This window comes from Salmo trutta, chromosome 19 (genome assembly GCF_901001165.1).
Source record: "Salmo trutta chromosome 19, fSalTru1.1, whole genome shotgun sequence".
NCBI classification, from domain to species: Eukaryota; Metazoa; Chordata; class Actinopteri; order Salmoniformes; family Salmonidae; genus Salmo; species Salmo trutta.
The window spans coordinates 7,103,803-7,131,533 of record NC_042975.1 but is presented as its reverse complement, the minus strand read 5'-3'; the positions used below and the strand labels follow the sequence as shown (position 1 = coordinate 7,131,533).

Here is a 27,731-nt window from a genome sequence, read left to right as displayed (position 1 = left end):
TGATCTGGTACTGGTACTCCCTGTTTATAGCTCCACATTGATCTGGTACTGGTACTCCCTGTATATAGCTCCACATTGATCTGGTACTCCTTGTATATAGCTCCACATTGATCTGGTACTCCCTGTATATAGCTCCACATTGATCTGGTACTCCCTGTTTATAGCTCCACATTGATCTGGTACTCCCTGTATATAGCTCCACATTGATCTGGTACTCCCTGTATATAACTCCACATTGATCTGGTACTCCCGGTTTATAGCTCCACATTGATCTGGTACTCCCTGTTTATAGCTCCACATTGATCTGGTACTGGTACTCCCTGTTTATAGCTCCACATTGATCTGGTACTGGTACTTCCTGTTTATAGCTCCACATTGATCTGGTACTCCCTGTTTATAGCTCCACATTGATCTGGTACTGGTACTCCCTGTTTATAGCTCCACATTGATCTGGTACTGGTACTCCCTATTTATAGCTCCACATTGATCTGGTACTTCCTGTTTATAGCTCCACATTGATCTGGTACTCCCTGTATATAGCTCCACATTGATCTGGTACTTCCTGTATATAACTCCACATTGATCTGGTACTGGTACTCCCTGTATATAGCTCCACATTGATCTGGTACTCCCTGTATATAACTCCACATTGATCTGGTACTCCCTGTTTATAGCTCCACATTGATCTGGTACTGGTACTCCCTGTACATAGCTCCACATTGATCTGGTACTGGTACTCCCTGTTTATAGCTCCACATTGATCTGGTACTGGTACTCCCTGTTTATAGCTCCACATTGATCTGGTACTGGTACTCCCTGTATATAGCTCCACATTGATCTGGTACTCCCTGTATATAGCTCCACATTGATCTGGTACTCCCTGTTTATAGCTCCACATTGATCTGGTACTCCCTGTTTATAGCTCCACATTGATCTGGTACTGGTACTCCCTGTTTACAGCTCCACATTGATCTGGTACTCCCTGTTTATAGCTCCACATTGATCTGGTACTCCCTGTATATAACTCCACATTGATCTGGTACTGGTACTCCTGTATATAACTCCACATTGATCTGGTACTCCCTGTTTATAGCTCCACATTGATCTGGTACTGGTACTCCCTGTATATAACTCCACATTGATCTGGTACTGGTACTCCCTGTTTATAGCTCCACATTGATCTGGTACTGGTACTCCCTGTTTATAGCTCCACATTGATCTGGTACTGGTACTCCCTGTATATAACTCCACATTGATCTGGTACTGGTACTCCCTGTTTATAGCTGTATTCTTGTGTATTTTATTTATGCTTTGTATTTTTATAGTTTTATTTTTTTACCTCAGCATCATTGGGAAGGGCTCGTATGCAAGCATTACACGATAAAGTCTACACCTGTTGTGTTTGGCAAATGTGACTGTCACGCCCTGACCAGGGGAACTCTGCTATTTTGGTCAGGGTGTGGTATATCTATGGTTTATTTTCTATGTTTTGTTATAGCCTTTCTTTGTGGTTTATTTCTATGTTGGGCTCGGGGGTGATTTCCAATCAGACAGCTGTCGCTAGTTATGTCTGATTGGGAATCACATTTAAGTTCCTTTCCCCCCACGATGTTTGTGGGTTGTTGTCTCTTTGTTTTTGAGCAAGTAACGTATCGGCATTTTTCTTGATTTTGTGTACATGTTTAATTCTAGTTCGTTGAATAAACATGTATTCGCTCCCAGCTGCGTTTTGGTCCGCTTCCTCGTCACCAGACGCCGAACGTTACAGAACAACCCACCAAACCAGGACCAAGCAGCAGAGGAACGAAGAGGAAGGATGGACATGGGCCGAGTTAAGGAGGAGCATTTCCAGGGCGATGGAAGAGTTTAGGGAGACCGAGAGGCATCCCCAAGAATTTTTTAGGGGGGGGCACAAGGGCTGTTTGACGGGGCAGGAGCTGCCCGACAGTCAACAGTCACCGGAGCTGCCCGCCAGTCAACAGTCGTCGGAGCTGCCCGCCAGTCAACAGTCGTCGGAGCTGCCCGCCAGTCAACAGTCGTCGGAGCTGCCCGCCAGTCAACAGTCGCCGGAGTGGTCAGACTGCGCTGAACTGCCGGAGTGGCCAGACTGCGCTGAACTGCCGGAGTGGCCAGACTGCGCTGAACTGCCGGAGTGGCCAGACTGCGCTGAACTGCCGGAGTGGCCAGACTGCGCTGAACTGCCGGAGTGGCTAGACGTCCCCAGTCCGGCCCGTCCCTGCTCCCCGCACCAAGCCAGTGGTGCGTGTCCCCAGTCCAGTCCGGCCCGTCCCTGCTCCCCGCACCAAGCCAGTGGTGCGTGTCCCCAGTCCAGTCCGGCCCGTCCCTGCTCCCCGCACCAAGCCAGTGGTGCGTGTCCCCAGTCCAGTCCGGCGGGTCCCTGCTCCCCGCACCAGGTTAGTGGTGCGCTTCCCCAGTCCAGTCCGGCCCGTTCCTGCTCCCCGCACCAAGCCAGTGGTGCGTGTCCCCAGTCCAGTCCGGCCCGTCCCTGCTCCCCGCACCAAGCCAGTGGTGCGTGTCCCCAGTCCAGTCCGGCCCGTCCCTGCTCCCCGCACCAAGCCAGTGGTGCGTGTCCCCAGTCCAGTCCGGCCCGTCCCTGCTCCCCGCACCAGGTTAGTGGTGCGTGTCCCCAGTCCTGTCCGGCCCATCCCTGTTCCCCGCACCAGGACCACGGCGCGTGTCCCCAGTCCAGTCCGGCCCGTCCCTGCTCCCCGCACCAAGCCAGTGGTGCGTGTCCCCAGTCCAGTCCGGCCCGTCCCTGCTCCCCGCACCAGGTTAGTGGTGCGTGTCCCCAGTCCTGTCCGGCCCATCCCTGTTCCCCGCACCAGGACCACGGCGCGTGTCCCCAGTCCAGTCCGGCCCGTCCCTGCTCCCCGCACCAAGCCAGTGGTGCGTGTCCCCAGTCCAGTCCGTCCCTGCTCCCCGCACCAAGCCAGTGGTGCGTGTCCCCAGTCCAGTCCGGCCCGTCCCTGCTCCCCGCACCAGGTTAGTGGTGCGTGTCCACAGTCCTGTCCGGCCCGTCCCTGCTCCCCGCACCAGGTTAGTGGTGCGTGTCCACAGTCCTGTCCGGCCCATCCCGGCTCCCCGCACCAAGCCGGGGGTGCGTGTCCCCAGTCCAGTCCGGCCCGTCCCTGCTCCCCGCACCAGGTTGGTGGTGCGTGTCCCCAGGCCAGTCCGGCCCGTCCCTGCTCCCCGCACCAGGTTGGTGGTGCGTGTCCCCAGGCCAGTCCGGCCCGTCCCTGCTCCCCGCACCAGGTTGGTGGTGCGTGTCCCCGGTCCTGTCCGGCCCGTCCCTGTTCCCCGCACCAGGACCACGGCGCGTGTCCACAGTCCGGCACGGCCTGTGTCCGGTCCACCGGTGACCAGTCCTGTTCCGGTCGGCGGCTCCGCTCCGGAGCCTGAGCATGCCGCTCCACCGTGGTCCAGTCCGGGCCAGAGGGGTAGGGCTAGGGTGGAGGCAGGGGTGAGAAACACGCCCGGGGCCAGAGCCTCCACCGAGGGTGAGGCGCCCACCCGGGTCCCCCCCTAATAGACTTTAGGTTGGTGCGCCGGGAGTACGCACCGTTGGAGGGGGGGTACTGTCACGCCCTGACCAGGGGAACTCTGCTATTTTGGTCAGGGTGTGGTATTTCTATGGTTTATTTTCTATGTTTTGTTATAGCCTTTCTTTGTGGTTTATTTCTATGTTGGGCTCGGGGGTGATTTCCAATCAGACAGCTGTCGCTAGTTATGTCTGATTGGGAATCACATTTAAGTTCCTTTCCCCCCACGATGTTTGTGGGTTGTTGTCTCTTTGTTTTTGAGCAAGTAACGTATCGGCATTTTTCTTGATTTTGTGTACATGTTTAATTCTAGTTCGTTGAATAAACATGTATTCGCTCCCAGCTGCGTTTTGGTCCGCTTCCTCGTCACCAGACGGCGAACGTTACAGTGACAAAATAAAATTTGCTTTGTCTGGGCAGACTAACATTCCATACTATCGAGAAAGAAAAAAAAGCTTAGAGCCCTGTTGAATGATGTGATCCAGAAATGTGGGGATATTTATTAAACGTGAGCCTGTGTGAATGGCTGTTCATCTAAAGAGATACAACTGTCTGTCCATCGCTATGGTTCACACAGAGATGATTCAGCTAGTTTGTCATCTACGTCAGGTCCCCCCTATCTCGCCTGTTGTCAATTTGTCTAGGACATCACCTCACACACACACACACACACACACACACACACACCATCATCAGCTGAGTGGTGTTAATGTTGTGCTGTTTTGTCCCCAGCTAGATTGATATCTTGGTCTCTCTCTCTGTCTTTCTCTTTCTCTCTCTCCATCTTTTAATCTCTGTGTTTCCAATCAGTTTTGTTATTCTTTGATTGTGAATAAAGATGTAATACACTAAAGTGTATAATGATGCTATCAATGAGATGCTATTGGACCACACCAAATTATTGGCAGGGTGAAGGGGGGGGGGATATAGGGTCAGTTGTTAATGATAGATAAGCTGGTATTAAGATGTAGTAGAAATTAGCCCCCCTTCTTCTAGATGAAACATTTATCTTCATCGGTCTGTGAGGCAGGGATTCCTCTGTGAATTGACGACTGCGTCACAGACAGTTCCCCAGAGCTTCGTGCAGGGAAGTGGGAGAGTTAAGGGGGGGGGGTCTATTAAGAGGAAAGAGGTGGGTGTTGACTGCTCAGCGTGCTTGTCAGGTACAGCTGCTGCAGAGTGAAGACTGTGATTGAGTCGCACTTCAAGTCTCCTTGATTCAAAGTCAATGGCAGCAACAGCCGTTAGTCCTCACAGGAAGCACTGTGGATCTGTCAGGGAAAACACTCACGATGAAAACATTACTGAGGGATTAAGGTTTTAAGAAACTGTAAGGGATATCTACTATATTTGATGTTACCATGAAGTGACTATTCAAGCCATCAAGATCCTATTAAATTACAGTCAATTATTATTCTAGTTCCTAATTATATATGGCAGTTATATTGTATCAAGGAAAACCAAAAAGTTTCAAAGAATGGATCTTATATTGTGTATAAAAGGTCCAACATGAGGTTTTGTAGTGATTCCTATGTTTATGATCTGAATAATATTTGCTGGTCTGTGGTGTGTAATGAGGACTAACCAGACGCTGCACTTAACACATTTATGAAATTGCTTACACCAGTTACTAATTAGCATTAAGAAAATGACTGTAAAAAAACTATTAAATCCCAGTGGATTGATGAGGAATTAAAAAGGTTTATGGTTGAGAGGGATGAGGCAAAAGGAATGGCATATACAGTTGAAGTCAGAAGTTTACATACACTTAGGTTGGAGTCATTAAAACTCGTTTTTCAACCACTCCACACAATTCTTGTTACCAAACTATAGTTTGGGCAAGTCGGATAGGACATCTACTTTGTGCATGACACAAGTAATTTTTTCCAACAATTGTTTACAGACACATTATTTCACTTATAATTCACTGTATCATAATTCCAGTGGGTCAGAAGTTGACATATACTAAGTTGACTGTGCATTTAAACAGCTTGGAAAATTCCAGAAAATGATGTCATGGCTTTAGAAGCTTCTGATAGGCTAATTGACATCATTAAGTAAATTGGAGGTGTACCTGTGGATGTATTTCAAGTCCTACCTTCAAACTCAGTGCCTCTTTGCTTGACATTATGGGAAAATCAAAAGAAATCAGCCAAGACCTCAGAAAAAAATTGTAGACCTCCACAAGACTGGTTCACCCTTGGGAGCAATTTCCAAATGCCTGAAAGTACCACGTTCATCTGTACAAACAATAGTACGCAAGTATAAACACTATGGGACACGCAGCCGTCATACCGCTCAGGAAGGAGACGCGTCTGTCTCCTAGAGATTAACGTACTTTGGTGCGAAAAATGCAAATCAATCCCAGAACAATAGCAAAGGACCTTGTGAAGATGCTGGAGGAAACAGGTACAAAAGTATCTATATCCACATTAAAACGAGTCCTATATCAACATAACCTGAAAGGCCGCTCAGCAAGGAAGAAGCCACTGCTCTAAAACCGCCATAAAAAAGCCAGACTACGGTTTGCAACTGCACATGGACAACTGCACAAGGATCGTACTTTTTGGAGAAATGTCCTCTGGTATGATGAAACAAAAATAGAACTGTTTGGCCATAATGACCATCGTTATGTTTGGAGGAAAAAGGGGGATGCTTGCAAGCCGAAGAACACCATCCCAACCGTGAAGCACAGGGGATGCAGCATCCTGTTGTGGGGTGCTTTGCTGCAGGAGGGTCTGGTGCACTTCACAAAATAGATGGCATCATGAGGGAGGAAAACTATGTGGATATATTGAAGCAACATCTCAAGACATCAGTCAGGAAGTTAAAGCTTGGTCGCAAATGGGTCTTCCAAATGGACAATGACCCCAAGCATATTTCCAAAGTTGTGGAAAAATGGCTTAAGGATAACAAAGTCAAGGTATTGGAGTGGCCATCACAAAGCCCTGACCTCAATCCTATAGAAAATTTGTGGGCAGAACTGAAAAAGCGTGTGCGAGCAAGGAGGCCTACAAACCTGACTCAGTTACACCAGCTCTGTCAGGAGGAATGGGTTAAAATTCACCCAACTTATTGTGGGAAGCTTGTGGAAGGCTACCCGAAACGTTTGACCCAGGTTAAACAATTTAAAGGCAATCCTACCAAATACTAATTGAGTGTATGTAAACTTCTGACCCAATGAGAATGCGACGAAAGAAATACAAGCTGAAATAAATCATTCTTTCTACAATTATTTTGACATTTCACATTCTTAAAATAAAGTGGTGATCCTAACTGACCTAAGACAGGGAATTTTTACTATGATTAAATGTCAGGAATTGTAAAAGACTGAGTTTAAATATATTTGGCCAAGGTGTATGTAAACTTCCGAATTCAACTGTAAGTCTGGCTGCATAACCAATTGGCAAACCTACTGCAAATTTAGAAATCATGTGACTAAACAGAACAAAAAGAAGAAGAAATTATATTATGAATCAAAGATAAATGACAAAGAATGATAGTAAAAAGCTTTGGAGCACCTTAAATTACATTTGGGCTGTTGCGAATTGTGTTAGAGGTAGGAGAAGGAGTCAAGCGCAAGAGAGCAGAGATGTCCAAGTAGCGTCTTTAATAGGCAAGTCCACAACACACAAAAGGTCAGGTACAATACCAAAAAAAGAAACCGCCCACGACACAAGACAACACAGTACTCACGGAAGGAGGAAAACAATGCTCCTAAACTATACACACTCAGTATAAACGTGAATAAATGTAACGTCCGTCATCAAAATGAGACCAAGGTGCAGCGGAGGATGTGTTCATCGTGAAAGTTATTAATGGACTAAATGAACACTTACAAAATAAACCAAAAAAACGACCAGCAACAGTTCTGTCCGGTTGTAAAACTAAACAGAAAGCATTCACCCACAAACCCCAAAGGAAAAACAGGCTGCCTATGTATGACTCTCAATCAGCAACAACGATCTACAGCTGTTCCCGATTGAGAGCCATTACACGGCCGAAACAAAGAAATACACCAACATAGAAAACGGAACATAGAACGCCCACCCATGTCACACCCTGGCCTAACCAAAAATAGAGAACAAAAAACCCTCTCTATGGCCAGGGCATTACAATAAACCTGAGGCACAACCTCAACGAGCAACATAACACGTATAATCCTGCACAAACCTAAGCAGGCAACAGGGGTAATTATACACACAGAAATTAAACCAAATGAACCCAGGTGCGAAAGAACCAAAGACAAAGAAACGGAAAAGGAAAAATGGATCGGTGATGGCCAGTAGGCCGGCGACGCCGACCGCCGAGCACCGCCCGAATGGGGAGAGGAACCCCCTTCGGTGGAAGTCGTGACATGGGCAAAAAAGCAAACTCCATCATTCATTGAATCAGATGGCTCATTCATCACAAAACCCACTGATATTGCCAACTACTTTAATGATTTTTTCATTGGCAAGATTAACGAACTCAGGCATGACATGCCAGCAACAAACGCCGAACCTACACATCCAAGTATAACTGACCAAATTATGAAAGACAAGCATTGTCATTTTGAATTCCGTCTATCAACAATGACAAGCCACCTGGTTCTGACAACTTGGATGGTAAATTAGTTAGGATGATAGTGGATGATATTACCACTCCTATTCGCCATCTCTTCAATCTAAGCCTACAGGAAAGTGTGTTCCCTCAGGCCTGGAAGGAAGCAAAAGTCATTCTTCTACACAAGAAAAGTAAAGAACCCTTTACTGGCTCAAATAGCTGACCAATTAGCCTGTTACCAACCCTTAGTAAACTTTAGGGAAAAAAATTGTGTTTGACCAGATACAATGCTATTTTACAGTAAATAAATTAACAGACTTTCAGCATGCTTATAGGGAAGGGCATTCAACATGCACGGAACTTACACAAATGACTGATGATTGGCTGAGAGAAATTGACAATAAAAATATTGTGGGAGCTGTTTTGTTAGACTTCAGTGCGGCTTTGACATTATTGATCATAGTATGCTGCTGGGAAAACGTACATGTTACGGCTTTACACCCACTGCTATATTGTGGATTGAGAATTACCTGAACACCAAGGGTGTTCTTTAATGGTAGCCTCTACAACATAATCCAGGTAGAATCAGGCATTCCTCAGGGCAGCTGTCTAGGCCCCTTACTTTCTTCAATCTTTACTAATGACCTGGCTCTGAGTAAAGCCTGTGTGTCTATGTATGCAGATGACTCAACACTATACACGTCAACTACTACAGCGAGTAAAATCCCTGCAACACTTAACAAAGGGCTGCAGTCAGTATCAGAATGGGTGGCAATAAATAAGTTAGTCCTAAATATTTCAAAAAATAAAAGCATTGTATTTGGGACAAATCATTCACTAAACCCTTGACCTCAGCTAAATCTTGTAATGAATAATGTGGAAATTGAGCAAGTTGAGGAGACTGAACTGCTTGGAGTAAACCTGGATTGTAAACTGTTATGGTCCAAACATATTGATGCAACAGTAGCTAAGATGGGGAGAGGTCTGTCCATAATAAAGTATTACTCTGCCTTTTAACAACAATATCAACAAGCCAGGTCCTACAGTCCCTAGTTTTGTCGCACTTTGACTACTGTTCAGTCGTGTGGTCAAGTGACACAAAGAGGGACTTGGGAAAAGTACAACTGTCCCAGAACAGGGCAGCACGGCTGGCCCTTAAATGTATACAGAGAGCTAACAATAATATGCATATCAATCTCTCCTGGCTCAAAGTAGAGTAGAGATTGACTTCATCACTACTTGTTTTTGTAAGAAGTATTGACATGTTGAATGCACCAAGCTGTCTGTTTAAACTACTGGCACACAGCTCGGACATCCATGCCTACCCCACAAGACATGCCACCAGAAGTCTCTTTACAGTCCCCAAGTCCAGAGCACAGTACTACATAGAGCCATGACTACATGGAACTCTATTCCACATCAAGTAACTCACTCAAGCAGTAAGATCAGATTTTAAAAAACAGATAAAAATTAACCTTATGTAACAGTGAGGACTGTGAAGAGACACACACAAACACACATAACATACACACTATACACATACGTACACCTGGATAGTGTTGTAGTAGAGTAGTGGACAGAGGAAACACACAAAATGTATTTGGAAATCAGTCGTAAAATGTATTTTAATGTTTAAAAATAGTATTATAATGTATTTTACTGCCTTACTTTTTGCTGGACCCCAGGAAGAGTAGCTGCCTTGGCAGCATCTAATGGGGATCCATAATAAATACAAATACAACAATTATAAGCACAGAAACATACACTACATGACCAAAAGTATGTGGACACCTGCTCGTTGAACATCTCATTTCAAAATCATGGGCATTAATAGGGAGTTGGTCCCCCCTTTGCTGCTATAACAGCCTCCTCTCTTCTGGGAAGGCTTTCCACTAGATGTTGGAACATTTCTCCGGGGGACTTGCTTCCATTCAGCCACAAGAACATTAGTGAAGTCGGGCACTGGTGTTGGGCGATTAGGCCTGGCTCTCAGTCGGCGTTCCAATTCATCCCAAAGGTGTTATATGGGGTTTAGGTCAGGGCTCTGTGCAGGCCAATCAAGTTCTTCCACACCAATCTCGACAAACCATTTCTGTACGGACCTCGCTTTGTGCACTGGGGCATTGTCATGCTGAAACAGGAAAGGGCCTTCCCCAAACTGTTGCCTCGAAGTTGGAAACACAGAATCGTCTTGTGTATTCTGTAGTGTTAAGATTGCCCTTCACTGGAACTAAGGAGCCTGAACAATGAAAATCATCCCCAGACCATTATTCCTCCTCCTCCACCAAACTGTACAGTTGGCACTATGCATTCAGGCAGGTAGTGTTCTCCTGGCATCCGCCAAACCCAGATTCGTCCATCGGACTGCCAGATGGTGAAGCGTGATTCATCACTCCAGAGAAAGCATTTCCCCTGCTCCCGGATACAATGGTGGCGAGCTTTACGTCACTCCAGCCGATGCTTTGCATTGTGCATGGGGATCTTAGGCTTGTGTGCGGCTGCTCGGCCATGGAAACCCATTTCATGAAGCTCCCAATGAACAGTTCTTGTTGTGACGTTGCTTCCAGAGGCAGTTTGGAACTCAGTAGTGAATGTTGCAACCGAGGACAGACGATTTTCACGCACTACGTGCTTCAGCACACGGCGGTCTTGTTCTGTGAGCTTGTGAGGCCTACCACTTCGTGGCTGAGCCGTTGTTGCTCCTAGATGTTTCCACTTCACAATAATAGCACTTACAGTTGACCGGGGAAGCTCAAGCTGGGTAGAGATTTGACGAACTGACTTGTTGGAAAGGTGCCACGTTGAAGTCACTGAGCTCTTCATTAAGGTAATTCTACAGCCAATGTTTGTCTATGGAGATTGCATGGCTGTGTGCTCAATTTTATACACCTGTCAGCAATGAGTATGGCTGAAATAGCCGAATCCCAAACTTGAAGGGGTGTCCACATACTTTTGTATGAACAGTGTATATTCTAAAATGAACTGTGGATATTTAAGGCATCTAAATAAATCTGAAAAAATGCCCATATAAGTACAAAGACAACCTGACCTTTACAGACATCCAGAAAGTGCAGGAGACTCTCTCTGAACATGGTAATCGTGTGGCATATCACTCAGGCATGTGAGAGGGAGGTAAATATCTCTTCACACATGGAATGCCACTGACTATTTACATGATGCAAATGAAGGCTGTGACCAAAAGAGAAGAAGAAAAATACCGCTGGAGGGCGGGCGGGCAGGCAGGCAGGCAGGCAGGCAGGCAGGCAGGCAGGCAGACAGACAGACAGACAGACAGACAGACAGACAGACAGACAGACAGACAGACAGACAGACAGACAGACAGACAGACTAAATGTTGTGTAACTGGAGTGGTGGCTAGGACGGAGAGAAAGAGAGAGAAAAAGGGAGAGATAGAGAGTACAGGGAGAGGTGGAGGATTTCCCTTTCGTAATAACTTTGGCACCCAAGGGGTTCCCTTGAAATGTGTGGAGCCAAAAGGGCTCTCTTACAGTGCCTTCAGAAAGTATTCATACCCCTTGACTTACTTCAAATTTTTTTGTGTTACTGAATTCGAAATGGATTAAATAGATGTTTTTCTCTCACCCATCTACATACAGTATACACACAATAGCCAATAATGGCAAAGTGAAAACATGTTTTCAGAAATGCTTGCAAATTTATTGAAAATGAATATCTAATTTACATAAGTATTTACACCCGAGTCAACACTTTGTGGAAGCACCACTGGCAGCAATTACAGCTGTGAGTCTTTCTGGGTGAGTCTCTAAGAGCTTTCCACACCTGGATTGTGCAACATTTGCCCATTTTTCTTTTCAACGTTCTTCAAGCTCTGTCAAAATTGGTTGTTGATCATTGCTAGACAACCATTTTCAGGTCTTGCCATAGATTTAAGTAGATTTAAGTGAAAACTGTACCTCGGTGTTGACTTGGCCGGGTGTTTTAGGTTATTGTCCTGCTGAAAGGTGAAATAACCTCCCAGAGTTTGGTGGAAAGCAGACTGAATCAGGTTTTCGTCTAGGATTTTGCCTGTGCTTAGCTCCATTCCATATATATTTCATACTAAAAAACTCCCCAGTCCTTAACTACCACAAGCATACCCATAACATGCAGCCTCCACTACTCTTGAAAATATGGAGAGTTGTACTCAGTAATGTGTTGGTTTTAGATTTGCCCCAAACAAATGTCACCAGACGGACGGACGGACAGACGGACAGACCAGCTACAATGTTAAAGTACTGAATTGTATAGTACAGCATAGTCTAGTTCAAAGGCCCAGTGCAGTCAAAAAACATGATTTGCCTGTGATTTATTTACATTTATACACAATGAGGTTGGAACAGTACTGTTAAATTGTGAAAATTATGATAATGCCGTTTTAGTGTAAGAGCAGTCTGAAAAGGCCGCCTGAAATTTCAGCTTGTTTTGGTGGGATGGAGTTTTGGCCTGTCTGGTGACATCAACAGGTGGTAAATTGATTAAACAGACCAATAAGAAAGACAGTTCCAAACCTCTCTTCCAATAACAGCTAGCTTTCAGTTTTCACCTTCCCACTCAGACCACTCCCACCAAAATTCTTGCTTGAGAAATTGCACTTTCCGAATAAGTTATTTTTGTTTCTTTTTTTAAAAATTTTAATTGAAAACAATCACAGTAAGGTACTTAATTGTTATCCAGAAATGATTTGATATTGAGATAAAAAAATAAAAAAACTGCATTGGACCTTTAAGCATTGAGCTGTGGTCACTGTATCTATAAGTCTTATTGGGTGTCTGACTGTGGGTGAGACATGGCATGGCTGCATGAGAATAAGTCAGATTTTCAAAGTGGCCCAATGCCTATTATGTACAGTGCATTCCTAAAGTATTCAGACCCCTTCCCCTTTTCCACATTTTGTTACGTTACAGTGTTGTTCTAACATGGATTAAATAAAAAATATCTTCATCAATCTATACATAATACCCTATAATGACAAAACTAAAACAGGTTTCTAGAAATGTTAGGAAATGTATAAAAAAACAGAAATAACATAGTGTTCATGTAACAGTCTAGGTTCCGTCCCTCTCTTCGCCCCAACCCGGGCTCGAACCAGGGACCCTTGCACACATCAACAACTGACACCCACCGAAGCATCGTTACCCATCGCGCCACAAGGGGAAACCCTACTTCAAGTCTCAGAGCGAGTGACGTCACTGATTGAAACGCTATTAGCGCGCACCACCGCTAACTAACTAGCCATTTCACATCGGTTACATTCAGACCCTTTGCCATGAGACTTGAAATTGAGCTCAGGTGCATCTTGTTTTCATTGATCATCCTTGAGATGTTTCTACAGCTTGATTGGAGTTCACCTGGGGTATATTCAATTGGACATGATTTTGAAAGGCACACACCTGTCTATATAAGGGCCCACAGTTGACAGTGCATGTCAGAGCAAAAACCAAGCCACGAGGTTGAAGGATTTGTCCGTAGAGCTCCGAGACAGGACTGTGTCGAAGCACAGGTCTGGGGAAGGGTACAAAAAATGTCTGCAGCATCCCCAAGAACATAGTTGCCTCCATCATTCTTAAATGGAAAAAGTTTAGAACCACACCACCAAGACTCTTCCTAAAGCTGGCCACCTGTCCAAACTGAGCAAACGGGGTAGAAGAGCCTTGGTCAGGGAGGTGACCAAGAACCCCATTGTAACTCTGACAGAGATCCAGAGTTCCTCTGTAGAGATCCTTCCAGAAGGACAACCATCTCTGCAGCACTCCACCAATCAGGCCTTTATGGTAGAGTGGCCAGACGGAAGCCACTCCTCAGTAAAAGGCACATGACAGCCCGCTTTGAGTTTGCCAAAAGGCACCTAAAGGACTCTCAGACCATGAGAAACAAGATTCTCTGGTATGATGAAACCAAGATTGAACTCTTTGGCTTGAATGCCAAGCGTCACATCTGGAGGAAACCTGGCACCATCTCTACTGTGAAGCATGGTGGTGGCAGCATCATGCTGTAGGGATGTTTTTCAGCGGCAGGGACTGGGAGACTTGTGAAGATCAATGGAAAGAGGAACGGAGCAAAGTACAGAGAGATCCTTGATGAAAACCTGCTCCAGAACGCTTTGGACGTCAGAATAGGGGTGAAGGTTCACCTTCAAACAGGACAACGACCCTAAGCACATAGCCAAGACAACCCAGGAGTGGCTTCGGGACAAGTTTCTGAATGTCCTTGAGTGGCCCAGCTAGAGCCTGGACTTGAATCCGATCGAACATCTCTGGAGAGACCTGAAAATAGCTGTGCAGCGACACTCCCCAACAAACCTGACAGAGCTTGAGAAAATTTGTAGAGAGAAGAATGGGAGAAACTCCCCAAATTCAGGTGTGCCAAGCTTGTAGCGTCATCCCCAAGAAGACTCAAGGCTGTAATCGCTACCAAAGGTGCTTCAACAAGTAAAGGGTCTGAATACTTATGTAAATGTGATATTTCAGTTTTTAAAAACCTGTTTTTGCTTTGTCATTATGGGGTATTGTGTGTAGATTGATGAGGGAAAAACAACTATTTAATCAATTTTATAATAAGGCTGTAACGTAACAACATGTGGAAAATGTCAAGGGGTCTGAATACTTTCCAAATGCACTGTATAGTATAGTTCTGAAAGTTATGTAAGCGCTTTAAGTTATAAATAAGTTGAGCTGTGAGAGATAGGACAGAACTAGAGCACCCTGTTCCCTTTCTTCTTCCAGCCCACTGCCTACTATCTGCAGTACAGTACGGGGCCTTCTTATCTTCTGCATAGCTATGAAGAAGGAGATCTTACTGCAATAACGTCATATTGTTGAGTCTCAGTCTCAGATAAGATCAAACTTGTACCAACACCTATACCCTTCCTTTTGTAGGCTACTCCTACTGCAGTTTCACCCCAGTTTGTGAGTTGTGCAGAACTGAGAAAGTATCAGAATAAATCAAGCAGCTGCAGGCTAAAGCGACATAAGCGGCCCTGCAATATATATCATTTTTCATTTTTCTTATCTCAACTTACTATTGAGAGTAAGAATAGTAAAATAAACCAGGAACCATTTAGAAATGTGTTTTTTTCATCATTCAGTCACTGAAAGTCACCCAATTAGCCATGTCATCTAACAATAATCATGGCTGCATAACCACCAGGCATGCTGGGCACGTGCCCAGGGCCCTGACCTCAAGGGGGACGCTATTGATTTTGTTAGTCTTTCTTACTTCAATGTCATATTAACATGGCATAAATCATGGCAAAATGGATAGAATTGCAGGAAAATACTTGTAAAACTGCACATTTCTTCTCTCTGCACCATGGCAGAAATAGTAGAATTTCATGAAATTTGTTATAAAATTGCTACATTTTCTCTCTGCCCAATTGCAAAACGTGTAGAATTGCATAAAACTTGCTTTAAAATGGCAACATTTTCTTTACACCCCATGTTAAAATGTGTAGAATTGATGGAAATTAACTTTAAAACGTTGTTTTTCTCTCTGCTGTTAAGAGGGGGGCCACAAAATGTTTTGCCGCAAGCTGGGGGGGGGGGGGCCCATCCAAAAATTGCTTAGAGACCCCAAAAGGCAAGAGCCGGCCCTGGATTCAAGGATGACCCAGGTGCACACCATTCAAGGACAGTAACTCACTTACCTAACTAGCTCATTGTGTGACGTGAAGTGCTGTGTAGGAGTTGCATGGGGGGCATTAGATTAGTCAACATTTGATTACACTCAATTGGCAAACTATTTCCAGAGATGTAGACTACAGCTATTCCGAGAAGTACAGAAATCAGGAATGTCTCATTTTATGAAACTGTGTTTAGGAGTCTTTTAAATAAGCTGTCCAGTGTTTCCAGAAATATTATATATTATGAATTACAATATGAAATAAGTATGTATGTATGTGTAATGAAGTATGTATAAAAACAGCTTTTCTGTGTTTGAATGGTGTGGCCATACATATCACAAAAACAGAATGGTCTGGGCATATACCGGTCAATAAAAGTATTAACGACAAGTAAACAGCTGATTGGCCAGCTCAGCCAATGAGACGCCTCACACAAAAACATGACGTCATCCTCTATGAGGAAATAGAAAGCAAGTTTGAGGTGGGATTTTTGAAGTTGTTTTTTTTTTCTCTCTCATTTCTGCTTTTGTCATAAATACAAGTATAGGACGAGTCTACCACATTTTTGGGGTATGAGTTAACAGATTATGAGCTTTTAAAAGTCAGATTTTCTCTGTGCACAAGATGATGTGCCAAAAGGGAAGATATCCATAACCCCAAGCATGAACTAATGACATATGAAACATCTGTATCTTGAGAATGACATATTATTACCTCCTGTGACTTTTCATATGCGGTGCATAAGAATTATAGGCCTAAACCGAGGAGACACGGGCGGTCCGTATTTGGTTTACCAAAACGATGGGAGTTTAGAGCAGCTTTCCACTCAGGTAATGAGAACCAATAGGAAGGCAAGGGAGTGTTCACGCTGACGGAGAGAGGCGTTCCCTGCGCAGTCTCAACACATCACACCTTGTGGTTCTGATGAAGCGCTGACTGCAGTAGGATCTATTGGCAAATACAGTTGTCTTGAACAGGAATCCAGCGGCGCAGCTCGCAGAAGACAGGGCAGGTGACCGTCTGGCAGGCAGATCCACCTCCGCTTGGCACATCGGTGGAAAACGACTGTATATCACACCTTTATTGTCGTAATAGATGTTCCATATTTAACTACATGCCTTTTAATTGAATTGTTTAGTTAGTCAGTTCTCTCTCCGAGATGGATAGCGCGCACACGAAATCCGCATCTGAAGTTTTAGAGAACTTCAGTGTGAACGAAAACACTGGACTCACACTTGAACAAGTGAAATCTAATTTTGAAAAATATGGACCGAACGGTGAGTAACATTGTTGCTGTTTACTGTTATTCAGTTTACCTGGTTGAGTGTTAAAGGTAATTCTTCCACAGTCACGGATTTCATTGAGCAGTTTAGGGAAGTTGGTTCAATTATTTCCCGCGTCTTATTGGAAAAACAGGAATATCTGTCGCATACATCCTTCCACCCTACATCTGACTGATCTTATGCTTGACGCTACTGCCCGTTTTGTTATTTCATTTTCTTTTAATCACACTTCACCGAGCTACATTGCGTTTATCGCTTTAAACAAAGTTGTGTGTACGTGGGGAAACAACGCACTGAACACGAACGCTCCTTATCACGGATAACTATTATTCAACCACATTAATAATAGAGTATGCTATTATTGTAACACCTGTATTTAGGCTGGACGTCTATCGCATCGGTTTTGTAATGCATTCATGCATGTATTTTTGTTTTGGGGGGGATGGGGTGCGTAGACCAGCCTTATTGCATAGTGCAATACAGTAACAATTTAATTTGGGGCTATAGTCAACAATAGGAATAGCCTTTACACATTATGGTACCATCTAGCTTTTTGATCATGACACATCTTCTATACGGGGGATTTGTTCGATGCTCGGTCTGAACATTAACATGCATCGCTTGCAATAGAAGCATAAGGACCTTATCTTTTCATATCAGCGATACATAATTATAAAACAAAAGGTAAAAGTGATACATACCTTTTTTTAATAGGGTTAGGGTCCCCCCATATTTCCACAATACAGCGTGTTTCTACGGAAAGCAGACAGAAGACCGTGGACTACCTGTGCTAATGAGCTTTCTGGCTCTTCTGAACACCTGTGTGTAAACGAAACATGGACGCCACAAACGTGTTGTCACTGAAAGATTTTCGGCTGCAACTGTGTTAAAACAGTGTACATACAGTAAGTGTGTTTTTTGCATTTAAAAAAAAAATCATTTTCATGTGATATTAAAGTACAGGGATTTATGTGTCTAAAACCGTACCGCAGTTGGTAATCGATTCCCGTTTTTAGAGGAGGGAGTATTTTATTAAATTTTTTTTACTTCCAGAGCCAATTCGCCCTTTTAAACAGAACATGTAAGGTCTTTGGACTATGGAGTAACTTTAGGCTTGAGCTCATTTGAGAACAACTATTCCACCTTTCATTTAAAGATAAATAAATAACATATTATTACATGTCATTCCTGCTATAGACAGTCTACCATTCCATGTGAATGGATATTTCACCTGAGAGGCAGTCAATCAAGTTGATAAGGAGGAAGTATTTCTGCGGGATATTCTGGAAAATACACAACTGATAGAGAGAACTTGATGTATCTGTTTCCGTTTCAACCTCATTAGTTGTATTACACATTGGTTAAAAGTTACACACTCATGCCATGGTAGGCTACTGTAACAAGAGGAAGAGACGGGCATTTAGTGATCATTCTGGATTCCACTATGGCACGCTCAGTTGAGGAACTAGGCGACGTGCTTAACACAGCACACCCACATATTTGGTCTTAAACTTATGTAACAGTGTCGGTTCCGTCCCTCTCTTCGCCCCAACCCGGGCTCGAACCAGGGACCCTCTGCACACATCAACAACTGACACCCACCGAAGCATCGTTACCCATCGCGCCACAAGAGCCACGGCCCTTGCAGCGCAAGGGGAACAACCACTTCAGGTCTCAGAGCGAGTGACGTCACTGATTGAAATGCTATTAGCGGCCACCACCGCTAACTAACTAGCCATTTCACATCGGTTACATTAGTACCATAATCATAACATTCATATGTTGAGGAAACTCTCTTCTTCTACTTCTGGGAGAAAGCGGAACAACGGCAAATATCCAGGACCATCCCTCAATGTGCTCAAAGGGGTGTTTTTATAGGCTACAATCTGTTGATGATGCAGTATAATGCTTCACATCTTTTCCTCTGTGGGTTTTATTGGATCAAAGCCTTCCTCTAAAGCCTCAATCAGATGTAGATGTGGTGCTGCTTAATGGATGTTTTACTGAACTTGGCACCTTTACAATGGTCCTGAGTCTACGGCCTGATTATTTTTGCATGGTGGCTGGTGCTGTTTAGCCATAGAGGAGGGCTGCTGCTGCGCTGTATCATTAGTGAGAACCAGCAGTCCTTTGTTGCACAGAGCGAGAACCTACCCAGAGATCTGTGTGTGTGGCTGTGACGACTTCATGGAAAAATAAACGTCTTGTTACAGATAGCATCTCTTTCGTTGCTAGCTGTGAACTGACTTCCCGTGTGTGTGTGTGTGTGTGTGTGTGCTCGTAGATATGTTTGCTTAAGGGAATACCCTTTCCTCTCTTGGCTGTAAACCAGGGTTGCGTTCAGTAGGGCACCACATTGTGGAACATTCACATATATAAATATATTCTGTGGAACAAACATGCCTCTCGGACATGTAGAAGAAGCAATCTTGTCGGGTCTGTTCATGAAATGTCTATCTCCAACGTTCCACTGTATATTTCCTGCTGAACGTGACCAATGTCCCGCTCTCTAATCCCTCACAGCCAACAACACAAGGAAAAGGAAGTGTTATTTTAAGTTTTAATAGCTACATGTCTCAGCTGAATAGTGTATGTGGCACAATGAACGGCTCGTTCCCCTATGCCGACAAACCCGCCACAGCCTGCCTTTTGTAGTTGACAGCAGCGACTCCCAGTACTTGGATTACCAAGTTGGTTACAATGACTCACGACAATGAGCATGGTGGTTGCAGAGAGGGAGCTGCTGTTCAAAGTGTGTGGGAATGCTTTTCTCTTACAAACCCTCCATGATTACTTCTTGCTCTCTGACACCGAGATGGATTGTTTTCATAGGGAGAAGACAGGAGCTGTTCTCTAGTCTCGTTTATTATTATTACACCTGTAGACAACATGACCACAAACAAACATGTCCTGCAAACTAATCTCTTACTGGGGAACACAAACACCATTAGGTAGGTTATTGCTGTAATGCAGTACTTTTGGGCTTGGGGAACTCGTCATAAGCCTAATTATCAAAGAGAATATGTTGTCAGTCAGTTTACCTGGTAAAGTAAGGGTAAATAAATCTGCTATGCATGAGGGAATATTTCTGAATATTTATAATGTATTTAGGGGTAACTCAGAAGAAAATAAAAGGTTATGAACTAAGGAAGCCCCTTGTTCCTTCAAGCAATCTGCTCGGCTGTAGCAGGTACTAGCAACATTCCAGGGGAAGATATATCGGTTTGCCAGTTTCTTAGACACAGACATAACATTCCTACATTAGTACAGGACGGGAGACCTATTTCACGCTTTGTCTGGCCCTGGAACTCCTGGATGGAGTGTTCATTAGGCACCAAATGGAAACTAAAGTGGACTATCTAGATTTATAGTCGTTTTCTATTGGGAAAACCTTTTTCTACAGTATTCTCAGATAACGACCATGGGCACTGTAGGGGAGACTCCTCCATTTTAGACGATACATTGTCACCGCTGGTCAGAGTTGGGTTGTGCCTTGGTGCTACTGTTATTCTAGCATAGCACATATATTTAGTCATGTCTGTCTTACCCCTAGTCAAAACCTGTGCTATCATTATGGAAGACACGTCTCCTTTTATTTTGAAACTGATAGGGGGGGAAAACATTTTGTTTTGTGACAGCAAAAGTTTTCACCCTGTGTTTTACATACTCAAAGCTGGAATATTTGAGTGGGGTTGATGACATTTAACATGGTCAAAAACATTGGTTGTCACTTAATGAGTTGGTTTTAATTGTTACAAATGGTGATAAACACAAGCAAGCAGAGTATATTTCAGTTGTTTCCTTCATGTTAAGAGGACTTGAACCTTCTGTCCACACAGACCATTGGGACTGGCGCTTAGTGTCCTTGCTACTTCAGGCCATACCACACGCACCCACACCCATCCGGTAATATGGACTGTGTGTGTCATTCACAAGAATATTTACAACTTCTCTTTTTGTCTGCTGGTGTTACTTGTGAAGACCGCGACTCTGAGCGTGTGTGTAGTGAAAGAAGACACAGGCCTCTCTGCACGCTGAACGTACTATAACAAAGGATGTTGCTTTGAGAACGTGCGTGTGTGGTGACTTGTATTTGCAGCTTGCACCCCCACCCACATGAAGGGTGGTTTAAAAAAAGCTTTTTTGTACCCCTGTGTTTGTGTAAGAGAAATGGGCCAGCACGCCGGCTCTGTCGTCTGGCTGGGGCTGCTGACTTAATGTTTGTAAAACACAGACCCTACCCTACGTAAAACACAGACCCTACCCTACGTAAAACACAGACCCTACCCTACGTAAAACACAGACCCTACCCTACGTAAAACTCAGTCCCTACCCTACGTAAAACACAGACCCTACCCTACGTAAAACTCAGTCCCTGCCCTACGTAAAACAGACTAGGGTTGAGTGGCGGAAACCTGGTTACCAAGACTTCCGACCCAAAACTACTCCCTTTTCCCAGGATAAATAACTGAGAAACCGGTACATTTTTATAAATTATTTATAAACTCAGCAAAAAAAGAAACGTCCTCTCACTGTCCACTGTGTTTATTTTCAGCAAACTTAACATGTGTAAATATTTGTTTGAACATAACAAGATTCAACAACTGAGACATAAACTGAACAACTTCCACAGGCATGTGACTAACAGAAATGGAATAATGTGTCCCTGAACAAAGGGGGGGGGGGGTCAAAAGTAACAGTCAGTATCTGGTGTGGCCACCAGCTGCATTAAGTACTGCAGTGCATCTCCTCCTCATGGACTGCACCAGATGTGCCAGTTCTTGCTGTGAGATGTTACCCCACTCTTCCACCAAGGCACCTGCAAGTTCCCAGACATTTCTGGGGGGAATGGCCCTGGCCCTCACCCTCCAATCCAACAGGTCCCAGACGTTCTCAATGGGATTGCGATCCGGGCTCTTCGCTGGCCATGGCAGAACACTGACATTCCTGTCTTGCAGGAAATCACGCACAGAACGAGCAGTATGGCTGGTGGCATTGTCATGCTGGAGGGTCATGTCAGGATCAGCCTGCAGGAAGGGTACCACATGAGGGAGAAGGATGTCTTCCCTGTAACGCACAGCATTGAGATTGCCTGCAATGACAACAAGCTCAGTCCGATGATGCTGTGACACACCACCCCAGACCATGACGGACCCTCCACCTTCAAATCGATCCCGCTCCAGAATACAGGTCTTCGGTGTAACGCTCATTCCTTCGACGATAAACGCAAATCCGACCATCAACCCTGGTGAGACAAAACCACGACTCGTCAGTGAAGAGCACTTTTTGCCAGTCCTGTCTGGTCCAGCGACTGTGGGTTTGTGCCCGTAGGCGACGTTGTTGCCGGTGGTGTCTGGTAAGGACCTGCCTTACAACAGGCCTACAAGCCCTCAGTTCAGCCTCTCTCAGCCTATTGCAGACAGTCTGAGCACTGATGGCGGGATTGTGCATTCCTGGTGTAACTCGGGCAGTTGTTGTTGCCATCCTGTACCTGTCCCAGCAGGTGTGATATTCGGATGTACCGATCCTGTGCAGGTGTTGTTACACGTGGTCTGCCACTGCGAGGACGATCAGCTGTCCGTCCTGTCTCCCTGTAGCGTTGTCTTAGGCATCTCTTAGTACGGACATTGCAATGTATTGCCCTGGCCACATCTGCAGTCCTCATGCCTCCTTGCAGCATGCCTAAGGCACGTTCACGCAGATGAGCAGCAACCCTGGGCCGCTTTAGGCTGCTTTAGTGTCCTAAGTTTTCATAACTGTGACCTTAATTGCCTACCGTCTGTAAGCTGTTAGTGTCTTAACGACCGTTCCACAGGTGCATGTTCATTTCATTGTTTATGGTTCATTGAACAAGCATGGGAAACAGTGTTTAAACACTTTACAGTGAGATCTGTGAAGTTATTTGGATTTTTACCAATTATCTTTGAAAGACAGGGTCCTGAAAAAGGGACGTTTCTTTTTTTGCTGAGTTTATGGGTGGAATAGAACTGTTAAATGATATTTGATGTCTAAGTGTTGCTTCTCTATTGCCTTGTCTCTGCATGATGAATCACCAATGTTCACGGTGGGGGCCGACAGCCCGTCTCAAAATGGAGCACAGACCTCAGCTATAAGGCCGTAGACAGATCATCTCATCATGGTCACTTTTTTTTCTTGTGACAGGCAGGTAGGCCTACAAGGGGCAGAGTTGCAATCTTCTGTAGCGTTCCAGAAACAAGTCTCTCACCGTTGCCGCTTGCTATAAACCACCTTCTGCCCCCAGCTGTGCCCTGGACACCATATGTGAATTGATTGCCCCCCCCCCCATCTATCTTCAGAGCTTGTGCTGTTAGGTGACCTAAACTGGGACATGCTTAACACCCCGGCCATCCTATAATTTAAATTTGATGCACTCAATCTCACACAAATTATCAATGAACCTACGAGGTACAACCCCAAATCCGTAACCATGGGCACCCTCCTTAGATCTCATCCTGACCAACTTGCCCTCCAAATACACCTTTGCTGTCTTCAACCAGGATCTCAGCGATCACTTGCGTCCGTAATGGGTCAGAGGTCAAATGACCACCCCTCATCACTGTCAAAATGCTCCCTAAAACACTTCAGTGAGCAGGCATTTCTAAACGACCTGGCCCGGGTATCCTGGAATGATATTGACCTCATTCCGTCAGTAGAAGATGCCTGGGTATTCTTTTAAAAGTGCTTTTCTCACAATATTAAATAAACATGCCCCATTCAAAAAATGTAGACCCAGGAACAGATATAGCCCGTGGTTGACTCCAGACCTGACTGCCTTTGACCAGCACAGAAATATCCTGTGCCGTACTGCATTAGCATCAAATAGCCCCCGTGATATGCAACTTTTCATGGAAGTTAGGAACCAATATACACAGGCAGTTAGGAAAGAAAAGGCTAGCTTTTTCAAACAGAAGTTTGCATCCTGCAGCACAAACTCCAAAAAGTTCTGAGACACTGTAAAGTCCATGGAGAATAAGAGCACCTCCTCCCGCTGCACTGAGGCTAGGAAACACTGTCACCACCGATAAATCCACTATCATTGAGAATTTCAATAAGTATTTTTCTACGGCTGGCCATGCTTTCCACCTTGCCACCACTACCCTGGTCAACAACCCTGCTCCCCCCACAGCAACTTGCCCAAGCCTCCCCCATTTCTTCTTCACCCAAATCCAGATAGCTGATGTTCTGAAAGAGCTGCAAAATCTGGACCCCTACAAATCAGCAGGGCTAGACATTCTGGACCCTCTCTTTCTAAAATGATCTGCCGCAATTGTTGCAACCACTATTACTAGCCTGTTCAACCTGTCTTTCGTATCGTCTGAGATCCCTAAAGATTGGAAAGCTGCCATGGTCATCCCCCTCTTCAAAGGGGGAGACACTCTAGACCCAAACTGTTACAGACCTATATCTATCCTGCCCTGCCTTTCTAAAACCTTCGAAAGCCAAGTTAACAAACAGATCACCGACCATTTCAAATCCCACCGTAACTTCTCCGCGATGTAATCTGGTTTCCGAGCTGGTCATGGGTGCACCTCAGCCACGCTCAAGGTCCTAAATTATATCATAACCTCCATCAATAAGGGACAATACTGTGCAGCTGTATTCGTAGACCTGGCCAAGGATTTCGACACTGTCAATCACCACATTCTTATCAGCAGACTCAATAGCCTTGGTTTCTCAAATGACTGCTTCACCTGCTTCACCAACTACTTCTCTGATAGAGTTCAGTGTGTCAAATCGGAGGGCCTGTGGTCTGGACCTATGGCAGTCTCTATGGGGGTGCCACAGGGTTCAATTCTCGGGCCGACTCTTCTCTGTATATATCAATGATGTCTGTCTTGCTGCGGGTGATTCTCTGACCCACCTCTACGCAGACGATACCATTCTGTTTACTTCTGGCCCTTCTTTGGACACTGTGTTAACTAACCTCCAGATAAGCTTCAATGCCATACAACTCTCCTTCTGTGGCCTCCAACTGCTCTTAAATGCAAGTAAAACTAAATGCATGCTCTTCAACCGATCGATACCAGCACCTGCCTGCCGGTCCAGCATCACTACTCTGGACGGTTCTGGCTTAATTTGTGGACATCTACAAATACCTAGGTGTCTGGTTAGACTGTAAACTCTCCTTCCAGACTCACATTAAGTATCTCCAATCCAAAATTAAATTCCTATTTTGCAACAAAGCCTTCTTCAGTCATGCCACCAAACATACCCTCGTGAAACTATCCTACTGATCCTTGACTTCGGCGACGTCATTTACAAAATAGCCTCAACACTCTACTCAGCAAATTGGATGCAGTCTATCACAGTGCCATCTGTTTTGTCACTAAAGCCCCATATACTACACACATTTACATTACATTTAAGTCATTTAGCAGACGCTCTTATCCAGAGCAACTTACAAATCGGTGCATTCACCCCACTGCGACCTGTATGCTCTCGTTGGCTGGCCCTTGCTTCATATTCGTCGCCAAACCCACTGGCTTCAGGTCATCTATAAGTCTTTGCTAGGTAAAGCCCCGCCTTATCTCAGCTCACTGGTCACCATAGCAGCACCCACACGAAGCACGCGTTCCAACAGGTATATTTCACTGGTCTCCCCCAAAGCCAATTCCTCTTTTGGCCGCCTTTCCTTCCAGTTCTCTGCTGCCAATGACTGGAACGAACTGCAAAAATCACTGAAGCTGGAGACTCATATCTCCCTCACTAACTTTAAGCTCCAGCTGTCAGAGCAGCAAACAGTTCACTGCACCTGTACATAGCCCATCTGTAAATAGCCCATCCAACTACCTCATCCCCATACTGTTATTTATTTTTTTGCTCCTTTGCACCCCAGTATCTACTTGCACATTCATCTTCTGCACATCTATCACTCCAGTATTTCATTGCTAAAATGTAATTACTTCGCCACTATGGCCTATTTATTGCCTTACCTCCCTTATCTCACCTCATTTGCACACTGTATATATACTTTTTTTCTTCCTATTGTGTTCTTGACTATACGTTTTGTTTATTCCATGTGTAACTCTGTTTTTGTCGCTTTGCTTTATCTTGGCCAGGTCGCAGTTGTAAATGAGAACTTGTTGTCAACTGGCCTACCTGGTTAAGTAAAGGTGAAATAAAATTAAAATAATTAAGGTGAAATATAAAGAATAAACATGTCCATCTGGCTTTCGGGGTAACCTTATCATTTTTAAAAATCAAATCCAATTTTATTGGTCACATGGATGTTAATGCGAGTGTAGCAAAATGCTTGTGCTTCTAGTTCCGACAGTGCAGTAAAATCTAACAATTCTCCATCTACCTAATACACACATCTAAAGGGGTGAATGAGAATATGTACATATAAGTATATGGATGAGCAATGGCCGAGCGGGATAGGCAATGTGCCGTAGATGGTATAAAATACAGTATATACATGTGATGGGAGTAATGTATGATATGTAAACATTATCAAAGTAGCATTGTATAAAGTGGCTAGTGATCCATTTTATTAAAGTGTTCAGTGATTGGGTCTCAATGTAGGCAGCAGCCTCTCTGAGTTAGTGATTGCTGTTTAGCAGTCTGATGGCCTTGAGATTGAGAAACAGCTTCTATCTCTCGGTCCCAGCTTTGATGCACCTGTACTGATGTGCCTTCAGGATGATAGCAGTGTGAACAGGCAGTGGCTCGGGTGGTTGTTGTTCTTGACAATCTTTTTGGCCTTTGGGTGCTGTAGGTGTCATGGAGAACAGGTAGTGTTGCCCCCGGTGATGTGATGTGCATACCGCACAACCCTCTGGAGAGCCTATTGGTTGAGGGCGGTACAGTTGCCTTACCAGGATGTGATGCAGCCCCACAGGATCCTCTCGATTGTCAGAGTTTCGGGTGACGACAAATTTCTTCAGCCTCCTGAGGTTGAAGAGGCGCTGTTGCGCCTTCACCACACTGTCTGTGTGGGAGGACCATTTTCAGTTTGTCTGTGATGTGTATACCCAGCAACTTAACTTTGCACCTTCTCCACTGCTGTCCCTTTCGATGTGGATAGGGGGATGCTCCATCTGCTGTTTCCTGAAGTCCACGATCTTCTCCTTTTGTTTTGTTGAAATTGAGTGAGAGGTTGTTTTCTTGACACCACACCAAGTGCCCTCACTTCCTCCCTGTAGGCTGTCTCCTTGTTGTTGGTAATCAAGCACACTACTGTTGTGTCATCTGCAAACTTGATGATTTGAGTTGGAGGCGTGCATGGCCACGCAGTCAGGTGAACAGGGAGTACAGGAGAGGGCTGAGCACACACGCTTGTGGGGCCCCAGTGTTGAGGGTCAGTTAAGTGGAGAAGTTGTTTCCTACCTTCACCACCTGGGGGCGGCCCATCAAAGTCCAGGACCCAGTTGCACAGAGCGGGATTGAGACCCAGGGCCTCCAGCTTGATGATGAGCTTGGAGGGTACTATGGTGTTGAATGCTGAGCTGTAGTCAATGAACAGCATTCTTACATAGGTATTCTTTTTGTAAATATGTCCGTAAACACACCTGCCAGCTGGTCTGCGCATGCTCTGAGAACTCGGCTAGGGATCCCGTCTGGGCCAGCAGCCGTCTCGTGTCTGAGCCGTTGAATTGCGACTCCACCAAGTCCTTGTACCGGCATTTCGCTTGTTTAATTGCCTTGCAGAGGGAATAACTACACTGTTTTATTTTCAGCCAT

General features: G+C 44.9%; 1 protein-coding gene across 1 annotated transcript in view; it reads left to right on the top strand.

Moving 5' to 3' along the window:
• Positions 1-16,673: 16,673 nt before the first annotated feature.
• LOC115153910 (sarcoplasmic/endoplasmic reticulum calcium ATPase 1) overlaps positions 16,674-27,731 on the top strand; it is a 122,150-nt gene continuing 111,092 nt past the window's right edge. Inside the window, exon 1 of the mRNA XM_029699575.1 lies at positions 16,674-17,021. Within this exon, the coding sequence (XP_029555435.1) occupies positions 16,904-17,021 (118 nt within the window). The 5' untranslated portion in view covers positions 16,674-16,903. The remainder of the gene's footprint in view (positions 17,022-27,731) is intronic.